The sequence below is a fragment of the Plectropomus leopardus genome, chromosome 24 (genome assembly GCF_026936395.1).
Source record: "Plectropomus leopardus strain MGB_pleo_1.0 chromosome 24, ASM2693639v1, whole genome shotgun sequence".
In the NCBI taxonomy this organism is placed as follows: domain Eukaryota; kingdom Metazoa; phylum Chordata; class Actinopteri; order Perciformes; family Serranidae; genus Plectropomus; species Plectropomus leopardus.
In genome coordinates, this window is record NC_142199.1 from 10,825,531 (window position 1) to 10,843,805 (window position 18,275).

The window sequence follows — 18,275 nt, forward strand, 5'->3', positions numbered from 1 at the left end:
AACCACTTGAGCTGCATCTTATGATCATTTTTACTATTGATTAATCTATTGATAATTTCTATCTGCTACAAATTATTGATGTCACATTGATTGCGTTTACATGGACATGAAAAACATGAGGCTTATCCAGGTTATGATCATTTTGGGGTTATGGTGTTTACATGAGCACAGAGAATTTATATTCTCCGTGTACACGATAAATACTGGGAACCAGGTTACTGATTACTTAAGCCTACTTTTGCAGGCGCCTGTGATGTTTACAAAACCAAACCAACCTACACTGTACATTTACCACTACTTCATCAGTACTGTAACAGCTGTCTAATCTGAGTGCTGACATCGACTTCCCCCTTTCTTTCAAATTACACTCACACACAAATGTTACATACTGAGCATTGTTCCTAAAGGGAGCTAAACTACTCTTATAACACTGTCCCCTACTTTGACTGGTGTCAGTAGGGCTGGGTATCTCTATACATTTCATATATCGACAGAAGTAACCCAGTAACAAGCATTTTTGAAACATCTCTAGTCAGACGATACCTGCATTCAGTCCTTTTTACGCCACAGGTCTAATCTCAGACTGTCCTGATCAGTGTTGGAAATCAGCACCAGCCACCAGCCAAATGCCGGCAAAACCAGCCAAGTGGTGCTAGATTTGCTTTATTTACCAGCCACAAAAAACAACAGTAAACTACTGAGTGGCTGTTTTGCTTTGGAATCTGCTAGCCACAGTGGCAAGTAGACAAGAAACCCTGCTCTGGTCAAAACTGATTCAGCAAACTTTATGTTGCTGCTGTCCCCGGTGCTGCTCTCCTCCCAGCTAATGCTCAGCTCAATGTCGGCCCCCTTTGCACGAGCTAACACAGCAGCAGCTCCTAACATCCAATGCAGAGCCCTTAAACGGCCCCAACATACTCACATTGACATCAAAATGGCTCAGCTCTGTTGTAGACACATAAAGGAGAGACTCAAAAAAACCTTACCAGAAACCGGTTACGTCTGTCTGTTTAAATGCACTTGCGTATCACTTATCAAGTTTTGTTTTGTTTTTTATTCAGCAGTAGGCACAAGTAGTTATGTCATATGATATTCTCGGAAATGGTGCAATCATAAAGCAAATGTTTGTGTTACTACTTTAATAATTGGCTTTTCTATCAATTGTGGATCCCGTTAATTAAAGAATTTATTCAGCTTTAGTCTTGAAGCATATTTTGTGCATAACAGTACCCATAATAACAATAAACAAACACTAGCTTGGACAGCAGTTAAATTCCCTGGGTATATTGCACAAAGGCAGTAGTCTATGTACTTTATGGGAGCAGACATGTGGTCATGTTCCTGCATGATTATTATCCCACCATCACCCACATGAGGGTCTTTCTGATCTGCAGTGCTCACCATTTGTTTTGAATACCTTTCATGACAAACATTGTTTGAATGTTGCCTGTTGAGTCCCCTGTGAGCTTTTCAGATGACTTTAACCAACCCTTATCCACACAGATGGGCCAGTCCATTTTATGAAAACTTTCAATGTTGTAAACCTTGACTTTCTCCACAAAAAATAAAAGTGACCGACGGCCATGTTCTTTAACCATTTTATCACAGCTTCCTCCATCAAGTCATTCCACAAAAACGGCACCATCGTCCCTCAACACATTCTGACAAAGTAGGTTACCTCGATCACACACCTCTCCTGGCTTCTAAAAATAAGAAGGGATTAATTGTTAAAGGTCAGATCTGACATGTTTCTTACCTGACTTTCTCTTCTGCTGCGATTGGCTGTCTCCCTGGGGAGACGGTGTGAAATTAAATCCTACCTTGGAGAGTGGAGCCTGGGCGTCGGTGTGATCGGGCGAGGAAGCTTCTCATCTCATTTCACATGATCAGCACTAAAGTGGGACGATATGATTAGCTAGACAATGGTCTGGATTTTACTTGGGACAGTATAGTGTTGGTGGGTGATTTCGAGGGAAGGCATCCCATAATCAAAGCTAGGATGCATGGTCTTCTTGTCTTTCTGATCTTTCTGAGTTTCTCCCTTTGATATTTCAGACTTCAAACAAAACTACAAACAGAATTTAGAAGTCTCCAATTAGAGAGACCAAGTTTCAGACCGAGATGCATGATGATTTTCATGTCCACAGGACAGCAGGACAAAAATACTGCGCCAAACTCAAATCTGACTGCACCTGTATGACAGCTGTGTAAGGGAATTTCGTCTTCCCTAACAGTAGCTCAGATGGTTTGAGTACCAAGTCTCAACTTGCCTTTATTAACCCTTTGAAACCTGGGCAAATTTGCTTGATTTCTTTCAAAAACATGGGAAGAAGACAATAAGCAACAAAGAAAGTACCCAAGAATTAGCAAGAAATTAGTCAAAAGTACAACAAATGACCTGGATTAGTAAAAAATTGAATTAGAAAGTTAAAAACAGGCTTAAAAATTATAATAGTTTTGAGACATAATTTTAAATATGTAATTACAATCAATTTTTCATAGCTTTTTAACTTTTCTTTAAAAACAAACAAGGCAAACCAGACTCAGAAAAGTGCTTGAAAATTAATTTATTTCTGTAACACAATTTCAAATATGTAATTATAATAATTAGAGTTTTTTTTCCTTACTTTTTTCTGTTTTCCCCAGACATTTTTCTTGCAATTTGTGGAACATTCCCTATTAAGTTGCTCATTGCCTTTTTCCCATTATTTTGAAAGGAATCAATTTGCTCAGAGTTCAAAGGTTTAAATACTTGTGAAAAGTGTCGGAAAGCAGCACAAAAAAAGTGATTTCACTCCAGTGGAGCTTGTCATATTCCTTTAGAGGTTGTTGGAAATATTGTTCTCCCAGTATTTAACATTGTCTTTGTGATTTCTCCCGCTGCTGTCTATTTTCCGTGGACACGTTTATGTGTTAGTAAAGTGGGGGATCTTTTAACCAGAGCTATGTTTTTACAACCCTTCTCCTCCCTCCGTCTGGTGTCCTCAACCCTCTTTTCCCGCCCCCAACTTAGCAGGAAAATATTTCCAGATGTGCCAAGAAAAGAGCTCCTTGTGCAGTAGCTTAGAAATGGATTTCATACACTCAAGCTAGAGGTCACTTCCTCAGATTGTTGCTCCTCCAATTGTCCCCCTAGACGACCTCGGATAACAAACAGAGACGAGTACCTTTAAGGCAAGGAGGACATCCCCACCCCCCCTCTTATGAATGTAATTTGACAAGCCACTGTCAATGAGCTGGTGTCTAATTTGGACAGTGGGAGACCAGTGAATATTGTGGGGTGCTGGGCAGCGTCATAATCGTGTCTGGCACTGGCATATGCATCTGTCTCGGTCCCTCTGTGGCCGCTGGACGGCTGCCCGGAATAGTGCTGTGCTGCGCGGTTTTCTATTGGCTGCGCCATCCCGCCGTGCATGGCTCTACAGGGCTGGGTTGGACCCTGGGGCCTTTTTCTATCTCTGCTCTGACTCGATGCTCTTGTCCACTGTCTCATAGCACAGAGGCTTTTGCCATTTACCACTTTGTATGCAATATGTTGGAGAGCCTGTAGGCTTGTAGGCACCTCGCACAACAGCAGTGTTTGTCGGACTTAAACTCAAGTGGCTTTTGAATAACCTCAGAGCGAGCACACCTCTGGGGCAGTACGCGGTTCATTTTTATATTCAACACCATTAATGCCTGTTGAATAGTTGCAGTGGTCGAAGAAGTATTCTGTCTCTTTACTTAAGTAAAAGTGCACATAACACACTGTCAGAATACTCTGTTACAAGTAAAAGTCCTGCATTAAAAATCAAGTAAGTATATTCAGAAACATATACTTACAGTATTAGAAGTAGAAGTACCCAATGCAGAAAAAAACAACCCTCAAAACTAAATATTTTAAAAAATAAAAATAAAAATCACCACCCAAAATATAAAAAAACAACAAAAAGAAGCACCACTTAAACCTCAAAATTATTTAAAAGAAATGTTGTGTACCTCTGAAATGTAGTGGAGTAAAAGTATAAAGTATCCTGTAAATAAAATACTCAAGTAAAGTACAAATACCTCAAATTTGTATGTAAGTACTTGAGTAAATGTATTTAGTTCCAAAACAGAATAGTCATATTTAGCAAAATGTTTTCTTTCTCTTCTCCAGATCACTGACAGAAAGTGCCTTGTGAGACGACATCTCTACTTGAAGATTCCTGGGCGTTTCTGAAGAGCTCCAGATTTTTCCCTCTGCAGTCGTGACAGGACAGGCGCAAGCACCCCTGACCTTTATCTTTGCCCTTACCTACGCTGAGTGCGGAGAAACCCCCAAGAGAGGCGGTGCAGCTGCTGCACTGCTGGCCAAGGTGCCAAAGCTTGAAGAGAGAAAGCCACAAACTTTGTGTCCTAAACTGTGCCATTGCACCTCAAAATAGCACCACTTTTGCTCCCCAATATCCAACCTTTGCACAGATATCATCACTCATACTAAGGTCGTTTTTAGGGACAGCTAGTAGAGCTTGTCTCTGAGCATGCCCCCTCGGCCTGGTCAGAGGTTCGCACCTGAGACTTACTGATTGATAAACAATTAGCCGTGTGACTGACAAACTCCACAGCAGCAGTGCAGTCCCATGCTCGGGTCACAGAGACTTTGCCAGTCCATTACCTCCACTTTCCTGTCCGCAAGGACAAACCTCATCCGCTGACCTGAAGCAGATCATTTATAGCTGCATGTTCCATCACTTTTAGTCGTTGTGCTTTTTATTTTTTTTTAACTGGAACACTCTGAAACGCCTCCTCAGAGGATAGCCTCCTCCTCGAACCAAGTGGCTCCACTCCACCACAGCTCCACAGCCAGCGCTGCTGACATGGCTCTAAACATCGCTTCGATACGGGACACAAAATGGCTGACCCTGGAAGTGTGCCGGCAGTTTCAGAGAGGGACTTGTTCGCGCAGTGATGAGGAATGCAAATTTGCCCACCCACCCAAAAGCTGCCAGGTGGAAAATGGGAGGGTGATCGCCTGTTTTGACTCGTTAAAGGTAAGAGCTTTTAAATGCAATAGGTATTCGCTGTGTTCTCTTGGGATTTTATAGTTTCACTTTATGGGTTAGGGTTCGTGTTACTTTTATTCTATTCTTTATTCCCCAGAGTAATGTTACAAAACCTTTTATTTATAGATTTCCTGAGTTTAACCCTTTGAAACCTGAGGAAATAGGCTTGATTTCTTTCAAAAACCTCGCAAGATGGGAAGATGACAATAAGCAACAAAAGAGAAATAATTAAAGAAGTAACAGCAAGAAACTTGTAAAAAGAACAAGAACATTTCCTAAAAAAATAGAGAAAAAGTAAATTAAAAAAAACAAACAAGAAAATGACCTGATAAGAAATGGTAAGACAGAAATGAGTAACAAAAGAAGAAATTGAAAAAAAAAGTTTGAAAAGAAAAATAAAATTTTAAAGAGGAAACAACCTGGAAAAAAGTGCTTACAAATTATAATAATTCTGTAACATAATTTTAAATATGCAATTATGATAAGTTGCTATATAGTTTTTCCCTGGCTTTCTTCTTTTTCCCCCCTTTTCATTTTTCCCCTTGCTTTTTTAAAAATAACTTTCTAAATCTTCTTATTTCCTGCAATTTGTGGAACATTTCTTACCCAGTTGCTTATTGCCTTTTCACCCAAGTTTTTGAAAGAAATCACACCAGTTTACTTCAAGGGTTTAAGTATTTGTGAAAGGCGTCTGGATGCAGCGCAATAAATGTGATGTTGTTTCAGGTTCCAAAGGGTTAATTTGTTGTCATGAATTCCTGGCATACACTCCAGAAATCATGTTCTCTACTCCATAATTCTCTTTACACAACCTCATGGAAGTGTCAAATGATAAAAGCAAATACGAATAATCACATTGCATCTCTGCCATACCAATATAGCATCTGACATAAAGCTTTGTGGTTCCTAATGGTCGGTGGGTGTTGGTTGTCTGCTCAAATTAGCATGTGTGTCAGGTCTCCATGCTGTGCTGCAGTTAGCAGAGCAGTCTGACCTATGAAGCTAAAGGCCAGAGAGGTCTGTTGTCATGTTCACTGTCACCACAGGTGTGTGCGTGTGTCTTGGGTTTTTTTATACGGTAAGTTCATCTAATGTTACTGTGCCCTGTCCATCATCTGTATTTGCCGGCAAACATCTGATCGCCTTAAGTCATTCCAGGGCTTCTATTCCTGGGTGCATGTCAGCTGTCACACACCAGCAACAAGTAACATAAACAACCAGAGCTTTGTGAAACGTTTGGTTCTCACAGATCTAAGAAGAGGTGTAGGTATCGCTTTTTCAAGTTGTCAGAACTTTAATTGGATAAAATTTGTTATTATTGACTATATTTGGTCAAAATCCAAAGTTCGACACCTTTCAAACATATTTAAACCTTTGACCCAGAGCAACTGGTGTGATTTCTTTCAAAAACATCTGAAAAAAGGTAATGAGCCATTCCAAAAGTTGCAAAAGAAATATTTTTAAAAGGTAGGGAAATATGTGTAGGGAATTAAGAAAACAGCTAGGGAAAAACTCTTTTTGTGTTATCATAATTACATATTAATTAATTAATTAATTAATTAATTTGCAGCATTTTTAAGCTCTTTTTATCAGGTCATTTTCTTGATTTTTTTTAACTTTCTTTTTTGTCTCTTTTCTCACTCTTTTTTATTTTTATCTAATTGTTTTACTAATCTTCAGGTAATTTTCTTGTGATTTTAACTTATTTCTTGTTCAGTTAAATTCTTCAAGACCGATTAATCAGTCTACTAATTCTTTGCTCATGTTTGGGTCATTTCTGCTTTTTTTGGTTATTGCCTTCTTCTCCTGTTTTTAAAAGAAATCACACCAATTTATTCAGTATTCAAAGGGTTAAAGTCATGTGGAAGTATTTATTCCTTCAATAAAGGCCTGTTGTTTATTTGTTTACTCCTCTCATGACGTTATGCAGTTGTTACAATTGTTATGTTCAATATTTTCGCACAGTTTGCTTTTAATTGTGGTAAAACATCCTAAATTACTTGAACACCAGACACTTTGAAAGTCTCCCCAATTATAACGAGGTCGCTTCATACAAGCCCCCACATGCTACAAATAAAATGTCTGCATCCAAGAGCAACCCATTATTTTCAAGATGTGTGGAAAAAAAAGCAGTGACAATGATAAATAGCCAAAGAAACTAGAGCAGAACACTGAAACTGTGAGGTTTTTTTAAAAGTATAAACTGTAGCTGCATTTCACATACACAGCATTGCAGTGTGTGGTGAGTGCATTTCACAGTTTTCAAGGTTGTGCACGAGGTCAGTGACGAAAGAGAGAGACGAAATTCACACCATGGATGGTGCTGTTCTTAATTCTGAGGTGGTGTATTGTCCTATATCTGAAAATTGTGACCCTTTCGCTTTCAAACACATGGTTTCGCACTTTCACATGACTTGAAACCCATTGAGATCTTTGGAGTGTGCAAAGCCTTTGTCAAAGTTGCTTATAGTCAATTATTTATGCAACACTGTGAAGCTGCGTTCATGGCGCTATCAGCTGTTTTCTTGGCTAAGACTTGGCTCATGGTAATGCTCTCTGAGTTATTGCTTGCAGCCAGTCATTGAGTGACATTCCTTCCCAGCTGCCAGGTTTTGTGAGCCGTTACGCCGTTATGGTTTAATGAGCAAACAGCTGACTCCAATCGGGATCGATTTGTTGTTGCACCATGCAGAGGACGGCCTGACACAGCTCCTCTGCACATGACATGATTTTGCTGTGCCTTGAAAACTCTGACTAGTTATCCCTGACTGAGGAAACTAAATGACCGAAGCACTCAACCTCAGAGTAGTGCCACCTTTCATTTAGACGATTCTCAATGACATTTCCCTCACAAATAATAACTTTGAGGCAGTTCACAGGCAATTTATGTGTCATCTGTACCTTAATGTACAGAATGGGAAAAGCCTGTGTATGTACACTCGAGATGTTTCTCTGAGGTAGCTGTAAAGTTACTTATCCTGTAACCCCTGTTCTTTGTAATAACATGACTAAGGCGCTTGCTATTAGGAATGCTTTCTCATCATTACACTCAAAGCTTGTACATATATACTCCTGCCATTACTGGCAATCTAGATGCTTACGTAAAGGCTGTAGATCTGCAACATGGTTTTCATCTAACTCTTTGTGTCTCTGTTCAAGTTCAAGTGTAGCTTCATGTGTATTAAAGATCATCACAATGCTTGTGCACAGTGACACACTCTGCCTTACATAAATGGCACACATCCCGAAACAAAAGAACAACACATAGCACCTTGCCATATATATATATATATATATATATATATATATATATATATATATATATAAAGGCAGCTTCTGTCTGGTGGGCTGAGCTGTGTGCTGGCAATCAACACACTCTATTGAAACCCAGAAGTGCTAGATGATTGAGAAGCATGGTCAGTAGTAGTTTCTCCGTTGGTTTGTTATGCTAGGCAACCATATTTGTTAATATTGATATATGTTACATCGACTGTCTGTGACCCTACCACTGCTTACTGTATTATACTTAATGTTGATCCAGGAATTTTGCAGCTCATTGTGAGCTGCTCTAGGTATGCCCATCAGCGAAAGGCCTACAGCTAAATTGTTAAATGACACTAATTGCAGCCACTCGTTCTCTCTCTCACTCCCTCTTTCCCTCCTCTCACTAAACAACCCAGTGACAGAACAAGAATACAGGATTCTCTGTACTTTTAACTCCAACTCGCCCCCTCTTCCACAAAGACTTTCCTCGTGACAGCTGAGAGAATGAATGCTTTATTATGCATTAGGAAATGTGTTTCGCTCCACGGCAGGCTGATTTCCACCCCATTACGCCCGTATCGTCTTCCTGGGTCTTCTCATCTGATAGGGTTATCATGCCAGGGTTGTGTGCTGCCAGGCGTGACTTGGCCGATGATCAGAAGGGTCCTTTTCATAAACACGTGAAAAGGTACGGCTCAGGAGAGGAGTAGAGTAGGAGGTGTAACTCTGTTGTTGCACTTGTCAGGCAGCAGTAGGTAAGCATGCCAAGTCAGTGGAGAATTTGACTGTTCTGGTTGTTGTTTCCAGAGTTGGTAAAAAAAAAACAAAAACGCTCCTGCGTTGACAATAGCTCCTTTCTGTTGAACTCCTCGATAGACGTCAAATTTTGCAGCTTATTGCCAAAATAAAATCATTTCTCATCTCTGTACAAAGGCTTATTTAAAGGGGCAGTTAAACCCAAAATACATATTTTTCTTTTTACCTCTAGTCCTATTTGTTAATCAACATTGCTTTGGTGTAAGTTGCTGAGTGCTGGAGAAAGGCTGTTCTTATGCACTGTTCACATTTTTCCCTACAAACAGTAATCCACCAAAATTCGTACATATCCTGTGTAGTCGTAAATCAGCAATTCTTGCGTAATCCACTTATTTTGGAAGGCTAACATCACGTGACATGCACTTAAGGGAATAAAGATGGATCAGTCATCAGCGGTCTTAGTAAGGAGGCGGGTTGTTGTGGTGGATGGGTTACAAAACACAGGACTCTCCAACAGGAGTTTCTCCCAGAACTTATTAGACTTTAAGTTGTTTTAAGGTACATCATCACCATGTTTTGATTCCAAAACCTAAATACAGCAACTTAACTCGCCTAAATGAAGCCTCTATAACTTAATGTTGAGGACGAAACATTGTTTGTGCAGTGCTTAATCGAAGGATATCATACGAATCCTTGTATAAGAATATGTTTTTGGAGATACCGGCCATAGAGATGTCTATCTCTGTCTCACTGCGCAGAAGTGTGCATCTACTGCTACCTCACCACTGAGCTAGCCAACGTTGCGACTCACAGTGTTCATGCGGCTCCTTAAAAAGTCTTAAAAGGCATTGAATTCATTAATCTAATAATAAGGCTTCAATTGGTATTAATTTGACTTAAGTGAATCTTTCAAAACTCTTAAAAAGTACATACATGGGAAATAGGATTTTAGGAATATTGATTTTCTGGTGTTTCTCAAAACTTTTGGTAACATATATTTTTTGTAAAATAATTGAATAAATTCCTCTTCTTAAACTCATCATGATGGGAATCCAAGCAGTAAAATCTCATATGGATAAATAAATGATAAATTAATCTACAGGTGAGAAGAAAAATGTGATTTTTGGGTAGTCTGTCCCTTGAGATAAAGGCTGACGTAATTTCTATTCCTTATCCAGAGTTTTAAAAGTCTTAAAATAATGTATACTGTATGTATGCTGAGCTTTTTTTTAAGCCTATGCTTTCTGGTTGTTTGGATTGCGCAACATTTTAAGGAATATGTTTTCGATGAAATCATGTAAATTATAGGTGTCTCTTACTGTAAAGCTCATCGTCTGACAGCTCATCATCTTCTGCTCTTGAGAGGTATAATTCATTTTAAATACAATGCAACTGAACCATTCAGAGAGCTGCAGTCATTGCTTGCGGCAAGAAATAGTGGAGAGGCAAGTGGCTCATATATTTTTGCTGGGGATAAATGACATTTTAGCGCACAATTCAGTTACTGCTCCTGTGTGTGCATCCGTCTGTATCGATGAGACCTGAAGAACAAGCAGGCCTTCAGATCAGATTTCTGATCAGGAGGTGAGGTCACACGGGGATGGCCCCTAGCACAACTTAAATGACACGCCAGAATTACAGGCGAAATACCTGCTTTTGCATTTTATGTTCACGTGATTTGCATGCGACGAATGACGGCTAGGAGTCAGGTTTGCTCCTGCTTTCTCGATCATGAAGCTCGTAGCATCCTGACTCCGCTGCGCTGCTCTCAGCACTTCTACAGTGTCATGTCTAGGGGATTATATCTTGTCCTCCTGCTCTACACTGTGGGCTTTAGAAATAGTCTCTCTATGCTACATTTGTCATCTCTCAAAATAGGACAAGCTGCTTCATCTCTGTCCAACTATTCACATTTGGTTGGTAGACATGATACCAGGTATCATTCATCTCCATTGAGACATGACATGAAAATTTGACAGTGGTGACCTCAATAACAGGAGTAGCAGTGGGAAATGTTCAGATATGTCAACAGTTTTTTTCACTTATGCTCGTTAGATTTCCAACATGGCAGAGGAGCCCATCACGGTTCAGCGAGGGCTGTCGCAGTGAAGGTTTTTACCCTGCACAATATGCACTACTACCACCGTTTTTGTTTTTTCAAATTACTTCATTTATCCTTGTTTTAGTGAAGTCTACTTGTTAGGATATTATAAGATAGACTTTTTGATGACATGGTTTTAATCAGATTAAATACTTGTTGTAGAGGAGTTAAAAATATTTCAATTTTTTCCTCTTGCATTTCTGTGTCCATTTTCTATTATTCTGTGTCCCTTCTCTGAATTCAAATTTTTTTGTGTGTCTGTGAACGCAGGTGGAGCTGGTCATGACTTTTTTTTTTTCGCTGAGCAGCAGTGACTGACTATCCAGTACATTTGAAGTTTATCTCTGCTTCATCCTTTAAATCAGGAAAAGTACATGCAGATTTAACGTGTGCAGACAGGTTTTGTGGCTGCCAGGCACCACATGGGATTTTAATATAGATTGCTGTTGTTTAAATAGACGGAAAAGTCTAGCTTTATTCAACAGAGAGAGATTGAAACATCATTCATTTCTGAACTGAACAGTCCCCTTAAAACTTCAACATCATTCACTGCAGAAGGTGACAGGTAATCGATGCGGGCAGAAAGTGCGTCTCTAGTAGTATCACAAGTGATGTGTCCTGGTCGAAGCCATTTCCTTTAAGCTCTTGATACTTGTTGCGTGTGACCATGGAAACCATGACACGGTGGTGGTGGGGCTGGAGGAAATGAGCGAGAATACCTAGGTTAATGGGGTAAATGCAGTCACACCAGTCATGTGATGATGTCACATTGGCTGTGCCTCTGACAGTAGCTTTTTTGTTGATGCTTCTTCCTCTGTACTGTTGCCCCTGGCTGTGCTGACTGTGTTATATTTCTTTCCTCTGCAGTAAAAGACATGTCCGGAATGGTTGTCTCAATATATGTTTCTGGCTGCTTGTCATTGCACGAATATGACGTAGACAGTTTGGGGGGAAAAAAAGCAGAAAATAAGACTAAAAATAGGCAGGGCATGAAGAGATTGTCATTGACATATGTGGCAAGGTGTCTTTTTTGCAAACACCAGGCCTTTAGACAGCATATCAGATGTCCAATAACATGGCCTGTTCAGATTTTCTCCCCCACATTTTCTTTTTGTACTCGTCAGATTTTACCAGGTGACCTCCGCGCCTGACTGAGCCTCAATAGTCTGGGAGGTGGGGGATAGTCCGGTGCATCCTGGCACTATCATGTTTCGTCAAGTTGTCAGAAAGAAAGTGGCGAAGCAGGAGAAACAATAGAAGCTACTTTCAGCCGTGTGGGGTGTTCTCATTTGTGTCACAGACTCGCAGCGGTCCCCCTGGGGGAGAGGTGCCCTGCTTTTCCTCACTTTGTAAGAACATCTTAATCCGGACTTTGCTTCAAAAGACCAGGAGTGTTTTTTGGGGGCGTGGGATGGCTGACACCTGTAAAAATAGAAGCGAGGGAACATGGCAGGAAAGGAAAGGTGTTAATGTAAGGCTAAGAGAATAAAGGAAGGCAAAGGATGGGAACCAGAACTACATTTTGAAACCAATAATCAAAAATTGTATCAAGCAGGGTTCATATAGTCATGAAAAACCTTGAAAAGTCATGTAATTTGCAAATAGCAATTTCCAGGCCTAGAAAAGTTTTGGAAAACTAAATATATCCTAAACGTTTTGGAAAAGTTTTGAATTTTGTTTTGCAAACCTGTCTAATAACATAAGATGTGTTCAAGGACTGTTGGAGATTTTAAAATCAAATTTATTGTCAAAAATGTGTATGAACCCTGATCAAGATTCAGTAGAACAAAGTTAATCTGCTAATCCCAACTCTAACCCTAAACCCCTGTTTTTAACCTAACCCTAACTGCAAATCCATGTAAAAAGCAAGTGAGAGCTTTTTTAAGTTTAGAGATTCCTCTGATTTAACTCCAACTCCCTCCCTCTGGGCTTATTGCATTTGCATTTTTTTGGATCTTTACGAAGCCTCAGTGAACATGAACTTTATGCCCACAGCCCCCCTCTCCTCTCTTGTTTTAAAAGATGGGCTCGGCTGCATTCCTCTGCGTAATCCTCTCGAACTGGGCTACACCCTGGGCAGAGCAAACATGTGGAGGGGAATGCATGCGCCGCTGCGGGAGCTGGTGTTCCCCCAGGGTCATTCACAGAGACACAATGAGGCACTGACTTGAGCGTAACGTGGGGCTGCAGCAAACGCGGCATGCTTTGATGAGCCCCATAGGAGACCCCCGCCGCTGACGCTCCTTAAACAGGCCTCCACGTACACAGACACCACGTATGCACGCTCGCTGTCTTTCCCTGTGCAAACCATGCCAAATTTCATTTGATCCACGTGATTTCACCCCAGAGTCGCCCCTAGCTGATCCAAAAAGGTTCCAGAGATAGGAAGAGATAAAAAAGACGGAGGAGGAAGTCTCATGACCCGAGTCCAGTTAGTCAGTCAGTCCCGTGTAGGGAAGGGCTCACTGGAAATGTTTGATAGCAAGAAGAAAAAACACTAAAACTTGGCTGTGATTTTGTTCAAATGAAATAATTTGATCCATCATTGTTCTCCATAACAGACTGTTGAGAGAAGCACTTGAGGCAGTTTGAATAGCTACATCTTTACAGCGCTTTTACAAGGTTTTTGCCGCTCACTCAGAGAAAGTTTCACAGCTTTGTTACTTGTAGTGATTCCTTTTTCACACTTTGACTATACATATTTATTAATTTATTTATTCTTAATCAGTTTTCATCAAGTTCTAGGTCTTAATCCTGTTGGAATCAGCAATTCTAAATCCACCTTTTCCTGTGCAAGCTTACTATTGTACTCTTTTATTAGGGGATGCCCTGATCAACATTTTTTGCCCCCATCGTGATCCAAGTCATTTGATATTGAGTATTTGCAGATACAGCGTCCTTATCTGATACTTGTATAAGCCTGGAAAATAAAGCTGCACAATGCACACTTCAAGTACTTTAAAGTTATTAAAACTAATCCAGTGTCTATGCTTGACAGTTGAATGACTCTGCAACAAAATACAAGAAAAAATGTCTGCATCTAATGGTTTTTTTAAATGTTTTTTTTCTTTTACAAAAAATAGTAAAGTAAACTATAAATATTTGTATTACTATTTATTTTTTTTATATTTTTTTCGAATAACAAAGTAAAAACTAAAATGTGTCTTTAGAAATACCTCTCATATCCACTTAGTGCAGAATTGTGACAAAAGTACAGAACACTATAAATGAGTTATATAATCACATTTCCTATTCATAGTAGTGTTTTAGCTAAACTTTAGCCTTCCCAGTCACAGCAAATAAAAATCACAAATCCGTTTTTTATAGTAAAACTAATTCACTAAAAAATAAACATCAAAAATTTCAATTCCACTTTAAGTTGTGTAGCAGCTGAAGTTAAACATGCAAAAAAATCAGTTTCTATTTATGGGAGTAGCAGGATTACAGTAAAACCTGAATATCTGCTGCAAATCAAGATCCTTGTTCGTTATGCCTGTGACACATCGGCTGTAAACAAACGATTGGGTGGCGCATGTGCTCAAAATAACAATCCCGATCAATTAAAATATGTGTTGATCTGGCCCGTTCCTGAACCTTCAGATCTGATTGGGACATAATATTTACTATTTTTTAATCTGTTTTATCTCTCTGTGATCTCACTGTTTCACTTTTTAAGTTTTTTCATTTTCTGACTTACTGTGATGTAACATTTCCATGTTAGTGTTATCAGTTTAATTGGGCTAAATATTTACAAGGTTATCGATGTTACTGCAGACTGAGAGTATTCCACTGTGCTGCTGTTGATCAGAGAAGTCGATATAGTAGGGTACATGTTGGCATTTTAATTGGGCCACTGGTCTGACCCACATCTTAGTGTGTGTGTGTGTGTGTGTGTCTGTGTGTGTCTGTGTGTGTCAGTGTGTGTGAGACAGAGAGTGTGCTGTGATCCCCAAATTTCACTGTGTCCTTCTGGGTGTAGGTGCAGAGCTGGACTGCAGATACAAGTATTCTTAGAATATTTAGACATTACAGGAAATTAGTTTAATGTAGTAGTATTGTATATTGTTTTTGGACATTTTTATATTTGGTACGATTGATTTGCGCTAGTCCCTTGTATAATTCAGGGTTCCCACGATCATGGAAAACCTGGATCATGGAATATCAAAATCAGATTTTGACACCAAGGACTGGAAAAGTCAAGGATTTAGTGATAATAACTGAAAGTTTTTTAAAAAAGTAATGAAATTTTGTTGTTCATAAAATTGCAACAGTAATCTTTCTTTGATAACCCTCTACGTTATGTAAGGTACAAGATTTTTTTTTTTCTGTCGCTGTCAACTTAACATAGCTCTAATATGCCTTGATGTGTGACGTTTTGTTTACCATCATGTACATATTTTCATTTTCTCCCCGTGCCCTGTCTCTCCCCTCATGTATGCCAGATTGCTAAAATTATGTTCAAATCTGATACGTTTGAAAAATGTCGGGCAAGTGAGGTAAGAAACAAAAAGATAATATGGGCCCTTGAAAAGTCATGGAAAATTTTTAAAAAAATGTTTTCTATGAACATGTGTGGGAATCCTGATAATTGTCTCCTCTCTCCACTCACCTGCTACAAAACTCTCACATTAACAACGTTCTGTACCTGAGGACACTTGAGTCATCACCTATGGGACATTTATTTTGTGTTACAATGTAAAGAAGGGCGATGCAGACGGACACTGCTGCCCTGGGGACAGTCATCAGCAGTGATGCAGAGCTTTTCTCCTGGCCTGAGGAGAAGCTGTGGGCGCAGAGCCCTCCGCCTCTTGCTGAAGCTTCAATTTCAGGTCAAAGACGGTAGCAAAACCAGATCTTGGGTCTTTCTGCCTTGGGGTGCGCTGCAGTCTGATATAGGGAATCAATATTAACATCAGACGGGTTCATAACTGGTTCTTTTATGGTAATTTCATGTTTTGGTACAGTTGGCGTTTACACCTGATGCATGCTGTACCACAGGAACAACATTTAAGACCAACTTTTCATGTTGACACGGATTGGTGTATCATGCCGTGGTACAGTACACAGCTTTCACACAGTATCAAGTGTACTTGGTTGCTGATGTGAAAGCCTCCTTAGACTCCACAAAATCAGTTACATATTTCTTGTTTACCCTCTTTTGAACTGCTTCACCTAGAATGTGTGAAATCCCAGTTTATAAACTTGTGAGCACTGTTGTTTCTGCAGGTTTACAGTGTTTACACTCAGTTTTTGGTTGCAGATCTTGTCCTCCAGCCACAGGAATTTTGGTGAACAGTTCTTCCTCTCAGCGTGGGCAGCCAAACTTAAAATAAGAATGAGTTGTGATACATGGGGAAGGCAGTTTTGTGTCTAATATCAAGCAAGAATATTGAGACACTAGAAAAAGAGCAACATTAAGCATGTATGCATTACATCTCCAGTACTACTACTGTATGGAAGTGACAGAATGTCAGTCCTGTATTCAGTGTATTTCTCAGAGACACTATTTCTATAGTATGACTATATGTGCCTACTCTCTACCACTCTGCTAATACACAGCCTCTGTCATATCATATAATGGAGCTCTACTTTTGAACTTGAACTCCATTATATCTTCTCTATACACCACAAAATGTATGTCAGATTGAATAGTAGGTGTTCGTCGCCCAATGAGCCGCCTGCAACATGATGGAGAGAATGAGCAGTGAAAAATCTGCCCATCTGCTGCGCCAGTGTCTCACCTGGTCTCAATTCACCCACTCTCTCTGAGTCATCCTCTTTTTCCATCTCTCCCTGCTGCCCACAGTGCTGATAAAGTACTAGAATCTCTGCAATCTTTTTTTTCCCTCTTGCTGTTAAAAACCCCCCAAAAAAACTTAAATCAGTGCTGCAGAATCAATGCCATCCTCACATTGGGTGATTTTAAAGCCAGCTGGACTCAAACTCCCTTACTGCTGCAGTTGCTGTTGTGAGCACCTCTGCAGTAAAGCTGGAAGCAGATCTATGGCGAGGCAGGCAGGAGGCTGGCTGCGTGCTTGACCTTTAGTATTGGTCTCATTAATTATTGATACGTAGATTCATCATTGCTCATCAGAGACAGACTCAGGTCGTCCTAATCTAATATCTACTGAGAGGAGCATTTATGTGTCTGCTTTGTTCTGCTTTGCATGATTTTATTTAAAAATGTATATCATGCTTGGGAAATCAATAGGCTTGTGTTTTTCCTGGAAAGGCCAGAGATGCCTACTGCTCACCGCAGTATGTCCCTTGTGTTGCCAGTATACAGAAGCATATGGTGTCTTCTGTGGCCCACATTAAACATTGAAATTAATCGTTGACTGCTCCTGCCAGGCTTGTTTTAATTCTCCTCTGATTATAAAATGGACAAACTTACAAAGACAGAGCTCAAGATGCTCCACCCAGCCACCCACCCCCCCTACACACACACACACACCCACACACACACACACACACACACACACACACACACACACACACACACACACATACACACCTAGGGAGCTACAAACAGTTAGACAGACAGGCCCAGCTGTCTCCCAGGGGCCAGCCTTTATAATGAGACAGAGATCTTCTTAATTGGCTCCGTCTAATGAGGCAACAGAAATGCAATCTTTAGGGGCCCTACACCAGAATGGGTTCTCTCTACCTTTTTTGTTTAAATGACTATTAGTCTGTGTCAAACAGGCTGTTGTAAAGCAGCCATAGCATGTCATACCAATCCCATGTGAAGATGTGTCAGTGCAGAAAATGCTTAAGCCTGTACGTTGCAGTGTTGGTGTCAAAATAATTCTACGTTCAGTTTTTCCACAAATTCAGAGGTAGGGAGAACAACAGCAAACTCTTTCTTTCTTTTTTTAAAATGTGTGTGCGTCCCTTTGTATCACTCTGCGTCTTTTTTTCTCAGCTGCAATTTGTGACTTGCAGGGTGCATAATTGATCTGTCGATCCGATAAGATCAGATCAATGGATAATAGAAAGCTGCAACTGAATCCAAACTGTTAAACCCAGAAGAATGAACGGGTAGTTTAGCTTCAATCAGCCTAATGTTTTGCTGCTTAATACGTGGCGGCAGATGTTTTAATTGTGGTTGGCCGCTACAAATAAATGAA

General features: G+C 40.0%; 1 protein-coding gene across 12 annotated transcripts in view; it reads left to right on the forward strand.

Annotated features, from left to right (window-relative positions):
- LOC121962726 (muscleblind-like protein 2a) overlaps positions 1-18,275 on the forward strand; it is an 80,575-nt gene that overhangs the window by 11,893 nt on the left and 50,407 nt on the right. For all 12 annotated transcript variants that reach the window (XM_042512986.2, XM_088074839.1, XM_088074836.1 and 9 more), the window contains exon 2: positions 4,139-5,012. In XM_042512986.2, coding sequence (XP_042368920.1) covers positions 4,839-5,012 — 174 coding nt within the window. In that variant the 5' untranslated portion in view covers positions 4,139-4,838. The remainder of the gene's footprint in view (positions 1-4,138; positions 5,013-18,275) is intronic.